This window comes from Phyllobates terribilis, unplaced genomic scaffold (assembly GCF_046119375.1).
Source record: "Phyllobates terribilis strain yellow unplaced genomic scaffold, ASM4611937v1 Scaffold_11__3_contigs__length_659146591, whole genome shotgun sequence".
Lineage (NCBI taxonomy): Eukaryota > Metazoa > Chordata > Amphibia > Anura > Dendrobatidae > Phyllobates > Phyllobates terribilis.
In genome coordinates this window covers 588,582,203-588,597,335 of record NW_027362771.1, presented here as the reverse complement: position 1 = coordinate 588,597,335, position 15,133 = coordinate 588,582,203, and the positions used below count along the sequence as shown (strand labels likewise).

The window sequence follows — 15,133 nt, the reverse complement described above, 5'->3', positions numbered from 1 at the left end:
CATGTAATGTAATATATGTCTATTACATTACATGAGATCAGAGATCAGAAAAATAAAAATTAATGTCCCATACAGGGACTAAGAAAAAATGTGAAAAAAAGTAAAAAAAAAGTTTTTAAACTATTAATAAAAAAATCACAAAATAAATAAAAATAAATAAATAAAATATTAAACCAATAAATCCGTATATTTTTACAAAACCAAAAAAAGTACACATATTTGGTATCGCCGCGTCCGAAACAACCCGAGCTATAAAACTGTCACACTAATTAACTCCTTCTGTGCACACCGTAATAAAAATAAATAAAAAACGGAGCAAAAAAATATGCTTTTTCATCATATTGCCAAACAAAAAGTGGAAAAAAATGCGATCAAAAAACAAAATAGAAATAAAAATGGTACCACTGAAAACGTCATCTTGTTAAGCAAAAAAAAAGCCACCATACAGCTCCATCAGCCGAAAAATAAAAAAGTTATAGCGCTCAGAATAAAGCAATGCAAAAAAAATATTTTTTTCTATAAAATAGTTTTATTGTGTAAAAGCGCCAAAACATAAAAAAAATACAGTAAGTGTAGTAAACGTACTGACCCGAAGAATAACGCTGCCTGATCACTTTTACCACACGCAGAACGGCATAAAAAAAAAACTCAAAAAACAATTCCTGAATTGTTTGTTTTTGTTAATTTTACCTCCCAAAAAACGGAATAGAAAGCGATCAAAAAATGTCACGTCCCCAAAAATGGTACCAATAAAAATGTCAACTCGTCCCGCAAAAAACAAGCCGTCACATGACTCTGTCGACCGAAATATGGAAAAATTATAGCTCTCAAAATATGGTGATGCAAAAACTAGATTTTGCAAAAAAAGCGTCTTTTAGTGTGTGACAGCTGTCAGTCATAAAAACCCGATATCAATCTGGTATCTCTGTAATCGCACCGACCCGAAGAATAAAGTAATCTAATCAGTTATATCACACTAGGAACGGCGTAAAAAATAAATAAAACCAATTCTTCACCTGCTACTGATTTGTTTATTATGTCCCCAAAGATCCCAGTAAGGCTCTGCCCACATTTATCCTGTGCTCTGCGCTGAGCACTTACACCAGAGTTTCCGTGTAAATCTCTGAAATACATGATTCAGCCGGAACCCATGACGGAAGATTCCCTGTAATGAGACAGATATAGGCCACTGTGGACGCCGTCTAGCCTGGGATCCCACGGTGTCATTTGTTTTAGGCGTGCATAAAAGTGCGGTTGGCCACAGTTTTGTGCACTTCTGAAAAAAAGGACACCGCTACACAGAGGCCAGACGGTGTCCAGAGTAACTCTGCTGCCTCATTACAGTGAATGGATCCTGCAGGGGTTTCATCTGAATTACATCACTTGGAAATTTAGATGGAAACCCCGATGTAAGTGCTCAGCCTAGAGCGCCGGATAAATGTTACGTAAAATGTTCCCAATAAAAGCTTCAACTCAGTCCTCAAAAAAAGCTAGTCCCCACTCAGGTCCGTCATCTGTTAAAAATATAAGGGACTTCCAAGTTACTGGTAGCAGAAAGGCTCTGGAAAAGCAAAATGACCCTTGCCCCCCAAAAGAAATTCAGAAAATTTTGTGCTCCCAAATCCAAATGCCTATTCTACAATAATTTGTTCTCCAATTGTCAAATAGCACTCCGTCCCCCCCAGATCTCACCGTATGGCTAAGCGGTACGATACAGCCACATATGGGGTATTGACACTTTTAGAAGAAATTGTGTGACACATTTTGGCACCATTTTTACCCATTGCCCTGTTTGAAAATGTAAAATCTGAGGGTAAAACATTTTTTTGTGGTAAAAATATAATTATGATTTTTTCACTGCCCAATGGTATAAATTTAAAAATTAAAAAATACTCACTACTTCCCTAGATGAATTCCTTGAGAGGTGTAGTTTACAAAATGGGGTCATTTGTGGAGGTTTCTGCTGTTTTGGCATGTCAGCGACTCTTCAAATGTGACATGGTGTCTGCTGCCTATCCCAGCCAACATAGCGCTCCTTTCTCTTCCGAACCCTGCCGTACACCAAAGCAGTGGTTTTCCCCCACATATGGGGTATCGGCGTACTCAGGAGAAATTGTACAACAAATTTCATGGTGCAATTTCTCCGGTTATCCTTATGATAATGCAAAATTAGGGGATGAAAAACATTTTTTATGGGAAAAATGTGAAAATTTTATTTTCACGGCTCAATATTATAAACTTCTGTGAAGCAGCTGGGGGTGCAAGGTGCTCACCACACATCTAGATAAGTTCCCTAAGGGGTCTAGTTTCCAAAATGGTGGCACTTGTGGGGGGTTTCCGCTGTTTAGACACATTAGGGGCTCCACAAATGTGACATGGCGTCCGCTAATTATTCAAACAAATTTTACATTCAAAAAGTCAAATGGCGCTCCTTCCCTTTCAAACCCTGCCGTGCGCCCAAACAGTGGTTTTCCCTCACATATGGGGTATCAGCGTGTTCAGGAGAAATTGCACAACAAACTTCATGGTGCAATTTATCCTGTTACCCTTATGATAATACAAAATTAGAGAATGAAAAAGATTTTTTGTGGGAAAAATGTGAAAATTTTATTTTCACGGCTCAATATTATAAACTTCTGTGAAGCAGCTGGGGGTGCGAGGTGCTCACCACACATCTAGATAAGTTCCCTAAGGGGTCTAGTTTCCAAAATGGTGGCACTTGTGGGGGGTTTCCACTGTTTAGTCACATTAGGGGCTCCCCAAATGCGACATGGCGTCTGCTAATTATTCAAACAAATTTTACATTCAAAAAGTCAAATGGCGCTCCTTCCCTTTCAAACCCTGCCATGCGCCCAAACAGTAATTTGCCTCCACATATGGGGTATCAGCGTGTTCAGGAGAAATTGCACAACAAATTTCATGGTGCAATTTATCCTATTACCCTTATGATAATGCAAAATTAAGGGATGAAAAACGGTTTTGTGGGAAAAATGTGAAAATTTTATTTTTACGGCTCAATATTATAAACTTCTGTGAAGCAGCTGGGGGTGCGAGGTGCTCACCACACATCTAGATAAGTTCCCTAAGGGGTCTAGTTTCCAAAATGGTGGCACTTGTGGGGGGTTTCCACTGTTTAGTCACATTAGGGGCTCCCCAAATGCGACATGGCGTCTGCTAATTATTCAAACAAATTTTACATTCAAAAAGTCAAATGGCGCTCCTTCCCTTTCAAACCCTGCCATGCGCCCAAACAGTAATTTGCCTCCACATATGGGGTATCAGCGTGTTCAGGAGAAATTGCACAACAAATTTCATGGTGCAATTTATCCTATTACCCTTATGATAATGCAAAATTAAGGGATGAAAAACGGTTTTGTGGGAAAAATGTGAAAATTTTATTTTTACAGCTCAATATTATAAACTTCTGTGAAGCACCTTGGGGTTCAAGGTGCTCACCACACATCTAGATAAGTTCCCTAAGGGGTCTAGTTTCCAAAATGGTGTCACTTGTGGGGGGTTTCCACTGTTTAGGCACATCAGGAGCTTTCCAAACGCAACATGGCGTCTGCTAATTATTCAGACAAATTTTACATTCAAAAAGTCTAATGGCGCTCCTTCCCTTCCGAACCCTGCAGTGTGCCCAAACAGTGGTTTTCCCTCACATATGGGGTATCAGCACGCTCAAGAGAAATTGCACAAAAAAATTTGGGGTCCATTTTTTCCTGTTACCCCTGTGAAAATAAAAAAAATTGGGTCTAAAGTAACATTTTTGTGAAAAAAGTTAAATGTTAATTTTTTTTTTCCACATTCCAAAAATTCCTGTGAAGCACCTGAAGGGTTAATAAAGTTCTTGAATGTGGTTTTGAGCACCTTGAGGGGTGCAGTTTTTAGAATGGTGTCAATTTTGGGTATTTTCTGTCATAAAGACCCCTCAAAGTGACTTCAAATATGATGTGGTCCCTAAAAAAATGTTTTTGTAAATTTTGTTGGAAAAATGAGAAATCGCTGGTCAACTTTTAACCCTTATAGCTCCCTAACAAAAAAAAATTTTGGTTCCAAAATTGTGCTGATGTAAAGTAGACATGTGGGAAATGTTATTTATTAACTATTTTGTGTGACATATCTCTCTGATTTAAGGGCATGAAAATTCAAAGTTTGAAAATTGCAAAATTTTCTAAATTTTCGCCAAATTTCCAATTTTTTCACAAATAAACGCAAGTTATATGGAAGAAATTTTACCACTATCATGAAGTACAATATGTCATGAAAAAACAGTCTCAGAATCAGGGGAATACGTTGAAGCGTTCCAGAGTAATTACTTCATAAACTGGCAGTGGTCAGAATTGAAAAAATTGGCCTGGTCACGAAGGCAAAAACAGGCTCTGGCGCGAAGTGGTTAATTAACTTCATCCCACAGGTGGATGAACAGGTAAATAAAGGCAATAACAGGGCAAAAATGAAATTTAAATAACTGGTTTATTAACAAACACAACGCGTTTCGGTGGACAATTGTGAAAATATTGGAATTTTGACAATTTTCAAACTTGTAATTTTTATGCCCTTAAACCAGAGAGTTATAGCACACAAAATGGTTAATATATTACATTTTCCATGTCTTCTTTACACTAGCATAATTTTTGAAGCATCATTTTTTTTATTAGAAAGTTAGAAGGGTTAAAAGTTTATCAGCAATTTTCCATTTTTCTAACAAAATTTACAAAACCTATTTTTTTAGGGACCAAATCACATATGAAGTGACTTTGAGGGGCCTTTATGACAGAAAATACCCAAAGTGACACCATTTAGGTGCTTCATAGGAATTAAAACACTGTGGAAGGAAGAAATTAAAATTTTACTTTTCCCCACAAAAATGTTGCTTTAGCCCTAAATTTGCAATTTTCATAAGGGTAACAGAAGAAAATGGACCATACCATTTATTGTTCAATCACCTGAGTATAATGATACCCCATATGTGGTGGAAAACTACTGTTTGGGCGCACTGCAGGGCTCGGAATGGAAGGAGCACCATTTGACTTTTGGAGTACAAAATTGTCTGGAATAGATAGTGGATGCCATGTCACAATTGCAGAGCCCCTGATGTGTCTAAACAGCAGAAACTCTCCACAAGTGACCCCATTTTTGAAACTACAACCCTCAAGGAATTTATATAAAGGGGTGGTGAGCATCTTGAACCCACAGGTGCTTCACAGAATTTTAAAACAATAGATGTGAAAATTAAAAATGATGTTTTTTTCACAAAAAGTTTTGGTTTAGCCCCAATTTTTCATTTTCACAAAAGTATCAGCAGAAAATGGACCCAATAATTTGTTTTGCAATTTTCCCTGAGTACATTAATACCCTATATATGGTCAGAAACTCTTGTTTGGGCACATGGCAGGCCTTGGAAGGGAAGGAGTACTATTTTATTTTTGGGGTGCAAAATTGTCTGGAATAGATTGCAGTCGCCCTGTCACATGTGGAAAGCCGCCGAGGTTCCAAAACAACAGAAACCCCCCACAAATGACCACATTTTGAAAACTACAGCTTTTTAAGAATTCATCTGAGGGTCTAGTGAGCATTTTAAACCCACTGGTATTTCACAAAATTATATATAAAATAATATATATACATATATACACTGCTCAAAGAAATAAAGGGAACACTCAAATAACACATCTTAGATCTGAATGAATGAAATATTCTCATTGAATACTTTGTTCTGTACAAAGTTGAATGTGCTGACAACAAAATCACACAAAAATCATCAATGGAAATCAAATTTATTAACCAATGGAGGCCTGGATTTGGAGTCACCCCCAAAATTCAAGTGGAAAAACACACTACAGGCTGATCCAACTTTGATGTAATGTCCTTAAAACAAGTCAAAATGAGGCTCAGTATTGTGTGTGGCCTCCACGTGTCTGTATGACCTCCCTACAATGCCTGGGCATGCTCCTTAGTAAGTTGCGGATGGTCTCCTGTGGGATCTCCTCCCAGACCTGGACTAAAGCATCCGCCAACTCCTGGACAGTCTATGGTGCAATGCTACATTGGTGGATGGAGCAAGACATGATGTCCCAGATGTGCTCAATCGGATTCAGGTCTAGGGAACGGGCGGGCCAGTCCATAGCTTCAATGCCTTCATCTTGCAGGAACTGCTGACACACTCCAGCCACATGAGGTCTGGCATTGTCCTGCATTAGGAGGAACCCAGGGCCAACCGCACCAGCATATGGTCTCACAAGGGGTCTGAAGATCTCATCTCAGTACCTAATGGCAGTCAGGCTACCTCTGGAGGACTGTGCGGCCCTCCAAAGAAATGCCACCCCACACCATTACTGACTCACTGCCAAACCGGTCATGCTGAAGGATGTTGCAGGCAGCAGATCACTCTCCATGGCGTTTCCAGACTCTGTCACGTCTGTCACATGTGTTCAGTGTGAACCTGCTTTCATCTGTGTAGAGCACAGGGTGCCAGTGGAGACTTTACCAGTCCTAGTGTTCTGTAGCAAATGCCAAGCGTCCTGCACGGTGTTGGGCTGTGAGCACAACCCCCATCTGTGGACGTCGGGCCCTCATACCACCCTCATAGAGTAGGTTTCTAATTGTTTGTGCAGACACATGCACATTTGTGGCCTGCTGGAGGTCATTTTGCAAGGCTCTGGCAGTGCTCCTCCTGTTCCTCCTTGCACAAAGGCGGAGGTAGCGGTCCTGCTGCTGGGTTGTTGTCCTCCTACGGCCCCCTCCACGTCTCCTGGTGTACTGGCCTGTCTCCTGGTAGTGCCTCCAGCCTCTGGACACTACGCTGACAGACACAGCAAACCTTCTTGCCACAGCTCGCATTGATGTGCCATCCTGGATGAGCTGCACTGCCTGAGCAACTTCTGTGGGTTGTAGGGTCCGTCTCATGCTACCACGAGTGTGAAAGCACAACCAACATTCAAAAGTGACCAAAACTTCAGCCAGAAAGCATTGGTACTGAGATGTGGTCTGTGGTCCCCACCTGCAGAACCACTCCTTTATTGAGGGTGTCTTGATAATTGCCAATAATTTCCATCTATTGTCTATTCCATTTGTACAACAGCATGTGAAATTGATTGTCAATCAGTATTGCTTCCTAAGTGGACAGTTTGATTTCACAGAAGTTTGATTCACTTGGAGTTATATTCAGTTGTTTAAGTGTTCCCTTTATTTTTTGAGCAGTGTATATGAATATAAAGTAACATTGGGCTGTGAAAATGGAAAGTTGCATGTTTTCCACTAAAGTGTTATTTTAAGCCGCAAGTTTTTTCAAAAGGGCTAATATGAGAAAATGAACTACAAAATTTGTTACTCAATGTCGTCTGAGTGGGTCAATGCCACACAAGTGGTCAAAAACTATTTTTTAGGCACAGTACAGAGCTCAGAAGGGACGGAGCGCCATATCAGTGTGTAGATTTGCATGGAATGGTTTTCAGGTGCCATGTCACATTGACAGAGCCCCTGAGGTTTGACTCCATTTTACAAGCTACACCTCTTAATGAAATTATCTAGTGGTGCATTGAGCATATTGCCACCATGTGTTTCACAAAATTTTGTACCATTGAGCAGCGAAGAAAAAAAAAATTTTTTTTTACCACTATAATGATATTTTAGCCCCAGATTTTACATTTCCACAAAGAGAAATAGATAAAAATGACTGCATAATTTGATGCACAATTTCTGATGAATGTGACAATATGTGGCTGTACAGTACTGGTTGGCCACACGGCGAGACTTGAGAGTGAAGGAGCGCTATTTGACTCTTGGAGAGCAAATTTTTGAAGAATAGTTTGCAAACTCCATACACAGAGCCCCTAAGTACCAGAAGAGCAGAGACCTGCCTCAATTGACCCCATTTTGTAAATTACTCACCTCTGGGAATTACGGGTGTAGTGATGATTTTGACTCCCTGGAGTGTCTTCCAGAAACAAGCAGCAATGGATGTTGCAGAGTGAAAATGCAAATATGCCATTGTAGTGCACGTACATTGTTCCCAGCTTGTACTTCTGGAGATACGCACCCTATAAATTAAGTGGGCTCTCCTCACTACAATAATGCCAAACATGTGGACTCTAAATGGGTTTTTATGGGTTTTAGGCACACTGTGGGGCAATTGGATTTGAAACCGCAGATTTCCCTGGATTTATTTTGGTAGGAGACACATCACTTTTGCAGAGCTTTATGCTATCAGTAATGTGGACACCCCCTATATGTCTGTTAACAGATGATGGAACTGAGTGGGGACTTGTTTTTTGTGGGTTGAGTAGAAGCTTTTATTTGTGCATTTTGGGGTACAGAACATTTTGGATCAGTTTAGATTTATCCTGTGCTCTACACTGAGAACTTACATCGGGGCTTCCATCTAAGTCTCTAAAATACGTGATTCAGATGAAACCCACAAGGGATCCATTTACTCATGAGGCAGCAGAGTTACTCTAGACTCTGTGTGACTTCTGTTCGTCGGCAGAATCTGGCTTTTAAGAAGTGCACAAAACTATGTCCAACTGCTCTTTTATGCACTCTAAGGCTGCGTGCCCACTATGCGTTTTTCAAGCGGAATTTCCACAGCGAAAACGCTTAAAAAACGCTTGGTAATACGTGCCCCATGGTCCCCAATGATAATCCGCATGTGCTGTGCACATGCTGCGGAAACTTCCGCTGCGGATTATCATTGCGGAAAAATACGCAGCATGTCCATTAATTTTGCGGACACGCAGCACAATTGCATTGACTTGCATTGAAACGCTTAATATCCGTGTCAGAACATTTGCACACACGGATATTAAGCGATTCTATGTGGGGATGGTACCCGGGTTTGGAGAAGAGGAGACTCTCCTCCAGACCCAGGTACCACAGAAACTGTTAAAAAAAGAATTTAAAATAAAAAATAAAGATTATACTCACCTTCCGATGGCCCCCGGTCTCCTCAGCGATGCGTCCGGTCAGTTGTATGGGTCGCAGTGGTGTGAGGACTTGCCATGACGTCATTTAGTCATGTGACAGGTCACGCGACCGCTGATGTCATCGCAGGTCCTTCACACCACCACGACCCATACAACAGACCAGACGGAGCAGAGAAAATACCGGGGTACATTGGAAGGTGAGTATAATCTTTATTTTTTATTTTTTACCATTCTTATTCTTTTTTTTAACTATTTACTTGGTCACATTATATAAATCCATGCATAGATTTATATAGTGTGACCAAGTTGTCAAGCACTTTTCCAAGTGATGCTAAAATCGCTTGGAACTGCGCTTGATAACCCGCATGCAGAAATGCATACAAAAACGCTTGACAAACGCTTCTACCTGGCAGGAAAAACGCATGTAAAATCCGCTTGCGTTTTTCCTGCCAGGGAGAAGCGGAAAAAATATGCAGCATTTCTGCATCGTGGGCACTTAGCCTTAAAAAAACGGGTACGGCCGGATCATAGGCCAGGCAGAGTCCAAAGTATCTCCATCTGCCTTATTATAAGGAATCTTCTTTTGGAGGTTCTGCCTGACTCACCTATTTCAGAGACTTACACGAAAACCCCGATGTAAGCGCTCAGGGCAGAGCGCAGGATAAATATGAGCTGAGCCTTACTGAGATCTTTGGGAGGCAGAATAAACAAATCAACAGCAGGTGAACAATTGGTTTTATTTATTTTTTATGTCGTTCCTAATGCAGTATAAGTGATAAGACCGCTTCATTCTTCTGGTCCATGCGGTTATAAAGATATCAGATTTATAAAAAATTTTTATACTAAGGAAAGCCTTTTTTTTTTTTGCAAAAACAGGTTCTTCTTACATCACTATATTTTGAGAGATATAATTTTTCTATATTTCTACCAACAGAGTCATGTGAATGTGAGGTCTTGTTTTTTGAGGGACAGGTTGATGTTTTTATTGGTACCATTTTTCGGCCCATAATATTTTTTTATCACTTTCTATTCTGAGTTTTGGGAGGCAGAATGAACAAAAACCAGCAATTAAGGAATTGTTTATTTGTTTTATTTTATGCAATTCACTGTGTGGTTAAAGTGATAAGGCAGCTTTGTTCTTCGGGTCAATACGATTACAGTGATATAGCACATTTATATAATTTTTTTTTTGTGTCAGTGTCTCCGGTACTTGTGGAAACTGTCACCACACGTACCGGAGATACTGACTTTTGAAAGAGCCCTTTGCATCTGCTGATGGCTTTCCTTGATTGTCTGCAGTTTTGCTGGCTGAGGGTTGCCCCTCCTCAAGCACAAATAGAGAGATGATCTATTTAAGTAGTTTCTGCTCTAGTGGACACAAACTAAGAATATATATCACATGTTGCCATTCAACCAAATAGTCACACGTATAATCAAGCCTGATGTAAACATGAAAAAATTGGGGCTAAAGCAACATTTTAGAGTAAAAATTACAATTTATTTCCTTTATTACACTTTGCATTAATTCCTGTGTAGCACGTGAAGGGTTAATTTTTTTTTTACTGTCACCAGTTTTCAAGTATTTGAGGGATGCAGTTTTTAATGTGGTATCATTTTTGGGGAGTTTCCAATACATCGGCCTCACAAAGTCCATTTAAATCTGAATAGGCCCCTAAAGAAACAGATTTTGTAAATGTCTTGAAAAAATTAGAAATTGCTGATCAACTTTTAACCCTTCTAACATCCAAACAAAATAAAATGACATTTGAAAAATGTTTCAGATGTAAAGAAGACATATTAGAAATAATATTTATCAATTATTTTGTACAGCATAACTAACTGGTTTAAGGATTTAAAATTTGAAAGTTTAAAAATTGTGAATTTTTCTAAATTTTCACCAAATTTCCTATATTTTTACAAATAAGCACAAAACATATCATCCTAAACTTACCACTTACATTAACTATAATGTGTCACAAAAAAATAATCTCAGAATCACTGGGATGCATTAAAGAATTCCAGAGTTATTACCACATTAGGTGACACTGGCCAGAATTCAAAAATTTGTCTGGTCATTAAGGTTAAAATTGTCTTGGTCTCTAAGGGGTTAAAGCTTCAGCATTATACAAAGCCTACAGATAAAAGTGGAAAGGATTTTAAAAAAAATTAAGAAAATATTTTATTACCCCTATACTCCTTAAAGTGTCTGGTAGAACTTTCTTGTCGTCGTTTTTCTTGACTCCAAAGAGCACAAAGGCCTTGCCTTTTACAGGTTTACCATAGAGATAGCTGAGGGAAAAACATGAGCATGTTTTACTATTAGTCACATTAATAAAGTCTCTATAGATGTCACTGATAGAGTGCATAGAACCATCGCATAAATAAGTCTGGAAATGTGTAAACTTAATATAGCCAAGTGATTTTACTCACGTTGCCTCTATCTTCACATCTAGTTTTTTATCATTAAAGTAGAAAAACTTCTGAGATGTTGTTAGTTTTATTTCAAAGCTTGGAAGAACTGAAATAAATGTGAAAGGAAACATTATATTAGAACAACTTTAAATCAGTTTATCTTACTATACCACATCTAACCACTTGGGGTGCTGTTCAGGGCAAATATGTCTAGGTGCATCCCAATAAAGAAAAAAATAGTTCTATAACCGCTTAGTATTAAATGTTAACTGTACCAAGTCATTTCTGTTATCTGTGGCTGGAATAAGGTTGTCTATATAAAGAAATCATTTAAAATACATTATGTCACCCTCATATCAAGCATAAGAGCAAGTCTTCACTATGAGTAGGGACCATGGAAAGAAAAACTGACACCCTCTTCTTCCCATTTGCTCAACAATTCCCCGCTGAGCAGAGGATCTGTGATGCAGCAAAATTCTTTGAAATGGTCAGTAAGAATATAAAATAACAGGCTTGTGCGGTGCTACGTTTCTGTCCCTGAGTAATTAGGCTTTCTGACTTCAAGGCAACACAGGTCAATGTTCAAGACTTTGTGGAGCCACTTACCAGATATAAATATTGTTTTTTTGTGAAGATGTATGTTCTTTGACTATAGGAGACATATTTTCAGCATTGTGGCGCATTGCTGAACACAATGAATATAAAAAGCTAAAGTTGTGATAGAAAATATGGATTTAATATCTTCCACCTGGGACCTCCACTGGGGAAGAAATCCTTAAGATCGGGGATGTCCCAATTTTAGTATCTGAGTCCGCATCTCATTTACTGGCCCCCAATTTGAGATCACCAGGGCAGGTAGGTGGATGTTGCTCATAAAGAATGGAATCGGATTTGTATGTACAATACATTCACTGTGAAAGTGCCAAATAACCTGCATAGTAGCAATAGTAGTCGGTGCCTCATCCATCAATCATCAGTCAATTGTGTGATTGTCCTGACAATTAGTGGCAGCGGTGGGATATCTCCCTGCCTGACATATTATTAGGTCATTCTACATTTGTCTCTCTTTAGACAGCCATTAGTTTTAATGCACACCATGTAAGGTTTCATTTCCTTTTCGGATTTGTGGATGAAGGACTGAACACATGCTGTCAGTTCCTCCAGCAGATTACAAATCATTGATTATGGTCTCAGCAATGGAACATTCTGAGATAAGTTTATTTTTTGGTGGTGCACTTTCCTCACAATGGGAATGTTAAGTGTTAAGCGAGCATGCTCGACCCTGCTCGGTACTCGCCCGAGCATCACGCTACTCGGGATGTTGGGCGAGCACCGAGCTTTTCCGGGTTACTCAGGCGGGAGCTCGGGTCTCCACCCTGCATATTTGGTGCTCTTACAGAGCCAATGAACATGCAGGGATTGCCAGCCAGTCACTGTAATGCCGCAGCCATGTTGGTTGTGGCCATTACATTGATTGGCTGGCTGCACAGCGTCACCTTGAGTATTTAAAACCGGGTGCCGCCATCTTGGACACAGACGGCCGGGATCAGACAGTGTAGGGACAGTGCTGATGAGCTAGGGAGAGATTTATACTGCGAAATAGTTAGTGTAGGGTTTCTAAAGCCTGCCAAATCAAACAAACAGTCCTTCTCAGGACTAATATCCATCCCAGATATCAGGCAGGCAGGCAGGCTGTATAGGAGATGCAGTGGTTATACCAGCAAATGCTGCATTACTGTCCTGTGTAGTGTTGAGCATTCCGATACTGAAATATCGGGTATCGACCGATATTCACGGTATTGGAGTTCAGATACTGAGTTCCAATACTTTTAGAATATCGAATACCGGAATCGGAAGTTCCCATAATGCCTGCGCTCTGCAGTGTCTCTGAAGGATGACAAGCTGGATGGCAGCGCTCAGCTTACTGTACTTGTCATTTAGCGTTAAAGAATATATTAAAAAAAAATAATTGTGTTTTCATGCACCGTCTCTTTAAAAAAGCCGGCCGGCAATTCAGCATCGGTACCCGACAATTTAAAATAGAAAGAATAGAGCATCACACATAGATTAGATACATAGAAACATGTCAGTCACATATATAATAAGTACAGTGATAGTGTTGATTACTGTACTTGTCATTTAGTGTTAAAATAAAGGATTTATTAAAAAAAAATTGACGTGGGGTTCCCCGTAATTTTAGTCTCTAGCGGAGGTTAAGCAGACGGCTAGGGCAGATGTTTGAAGCCTGGGAAGGGGGTAATACTCACGGAGCTTCCCAGGCTACTAATATCAGCCCCCAGCTGAATACCTAGCCTTTACTAGCTATTAAAATGGGGGACCCCCCAAAAAATGACGTGGGGTCCCCCCTATTTTTATAGCTAGCAAAGGCTAGGTAGACAGATGGGGGCTGAAATTAATAGCCCAGGAAGGATGCGCCAATTCTGGCACTTAGCCTCGCTCTTCCCACTGCCCTGTAGCAGTGGCAATGTCGTAATAGGGTTGGGGTTGATGTCAGCTTATAATGCCAGCTGACATCAAGCCCAGGTTAGTAATGGAGAGGCGTCTATAAGACACCCCCATTACTAACCCCATAGTCAAAGTTAAAAAACCCCCACAAACACCCAGAATAAAGTCCTTTAATTGAAATAAACACACAATTCTTTAATGTTCTGAATTAAACCATACTTACCGTCACACCCATTCCAGCTGAAGCCAACGATCTCCTGCAATAAAAGTAAAATAATAAAGCAAAATCATCCTTACCTTTGCATGGTTGCCATGACGGCTCCAGCTCTGCTACATTCACATGGCAGGCTGGATCGCAGCCGAAAGCTGCCATCCAGCTTGCCATGCCGCAGACTCTGAGAAGCGCAGGCATGCTTGCGCTCCTCAGTGTCTGGCTGTGACGGCATCCAGATGAGCCGAGGTCATGTCCAATGAACTCAGCTCACCTCATGCACGTCACTGACAGCGTGGGAGAATTCTCCTGCACTCAGCACTTGAGCAGGAGAATTCTCCCACGCTGGGATGGCATTGAGATGACAGGCTGGATCACAGCTGAGCGCTGCCATCCAGCTTGTCATCCTTCAGAGACACTGCAGAGCGCAATCCAGTCTGTCATCCAGTCTGTCATCTCAATGCCATCCCAGCGTGGGAGAATTCTCCTGCTGAAGCGCTGAGCGCAGGAGAATTTTCCCACGCTGTCAGTGACGTGCATGAGGTGAGCCGAGTTCATTGGACATGACCTCGGCTCATCTGGATGCCGTCACAGCCAGACACTGAGGAGCGCAAGCATGCCTGCGCTTCTCAGTGTCTGTGGCGTGGCAAGCTGGATGGCAGCTTTCGGCTGCGATCCAGCCTGTCATGTCAATGTAGCAGAGCTGAAGCTGTCGTGGGAACCATGGAAAAGTAAGGATGATGTTGCTTTATTATTTTACTTTTATTGCAGGAGATCGTTGGCTTCAGCTGGAATGGGCATGATGGTAAGTATGGTTTAATTTAGAACATTAAAAATGTGTGTGTTTATTTCAATTAAAGGACTTTATTCTGGGTGTTGTCTTTTTTTAAATACTTTACTAGAAATTCATGGCGGTCATGTCTAATATTGGCGTGACCCCATGAATTTCGGGCTTAGGGCCAGCTGATAATGCCTAGCTGGCCCTAACCCCTTTATTACCCAGTGAGCCACCGCACCTGGACCCTGGATGAGTTGTGTACAGCGCAGAAGATGGCGCTTCTATGAACGCGCCATTTTCTGCGGTGGCTGCGGACTGCAATTTGCAGCGGGGGGAGCCCAG

At 40.6% G+C, this 15,133-nt stretch overlaps 1 protein-coding gene across 2 annotated transcripts in view; it reads right to left on the bottom strand.

Moving 5' to 3' along the window:
* LOC141167053 (complement C3-like) overlaps positions 1 to 15,133 on the bottom strand; it is a 439,340-nt gene that overhangs the window by 363,490 nt on the left and 60,717 nt on the right. For both annotated transcript variants that reach the window (XM_073654379.1, XM_073654380.1), the window contains exons 7-8: positions 11,355 to 11,442; positions 11,111 to 11,213 (exon numbers count right to left, since the gene is read on the bottom strand). In XM_073654379.1, coding sequence (XP_073510480.1) covers positions 11,111 to 11,213; positions 11,355 to 11,442 — 191 coding nt within the window. The remainder of the gene's footprint in view (positions 1 to 11,110; positions 11,214 to 11,354; positions 11,443 to 15,133) is intronic.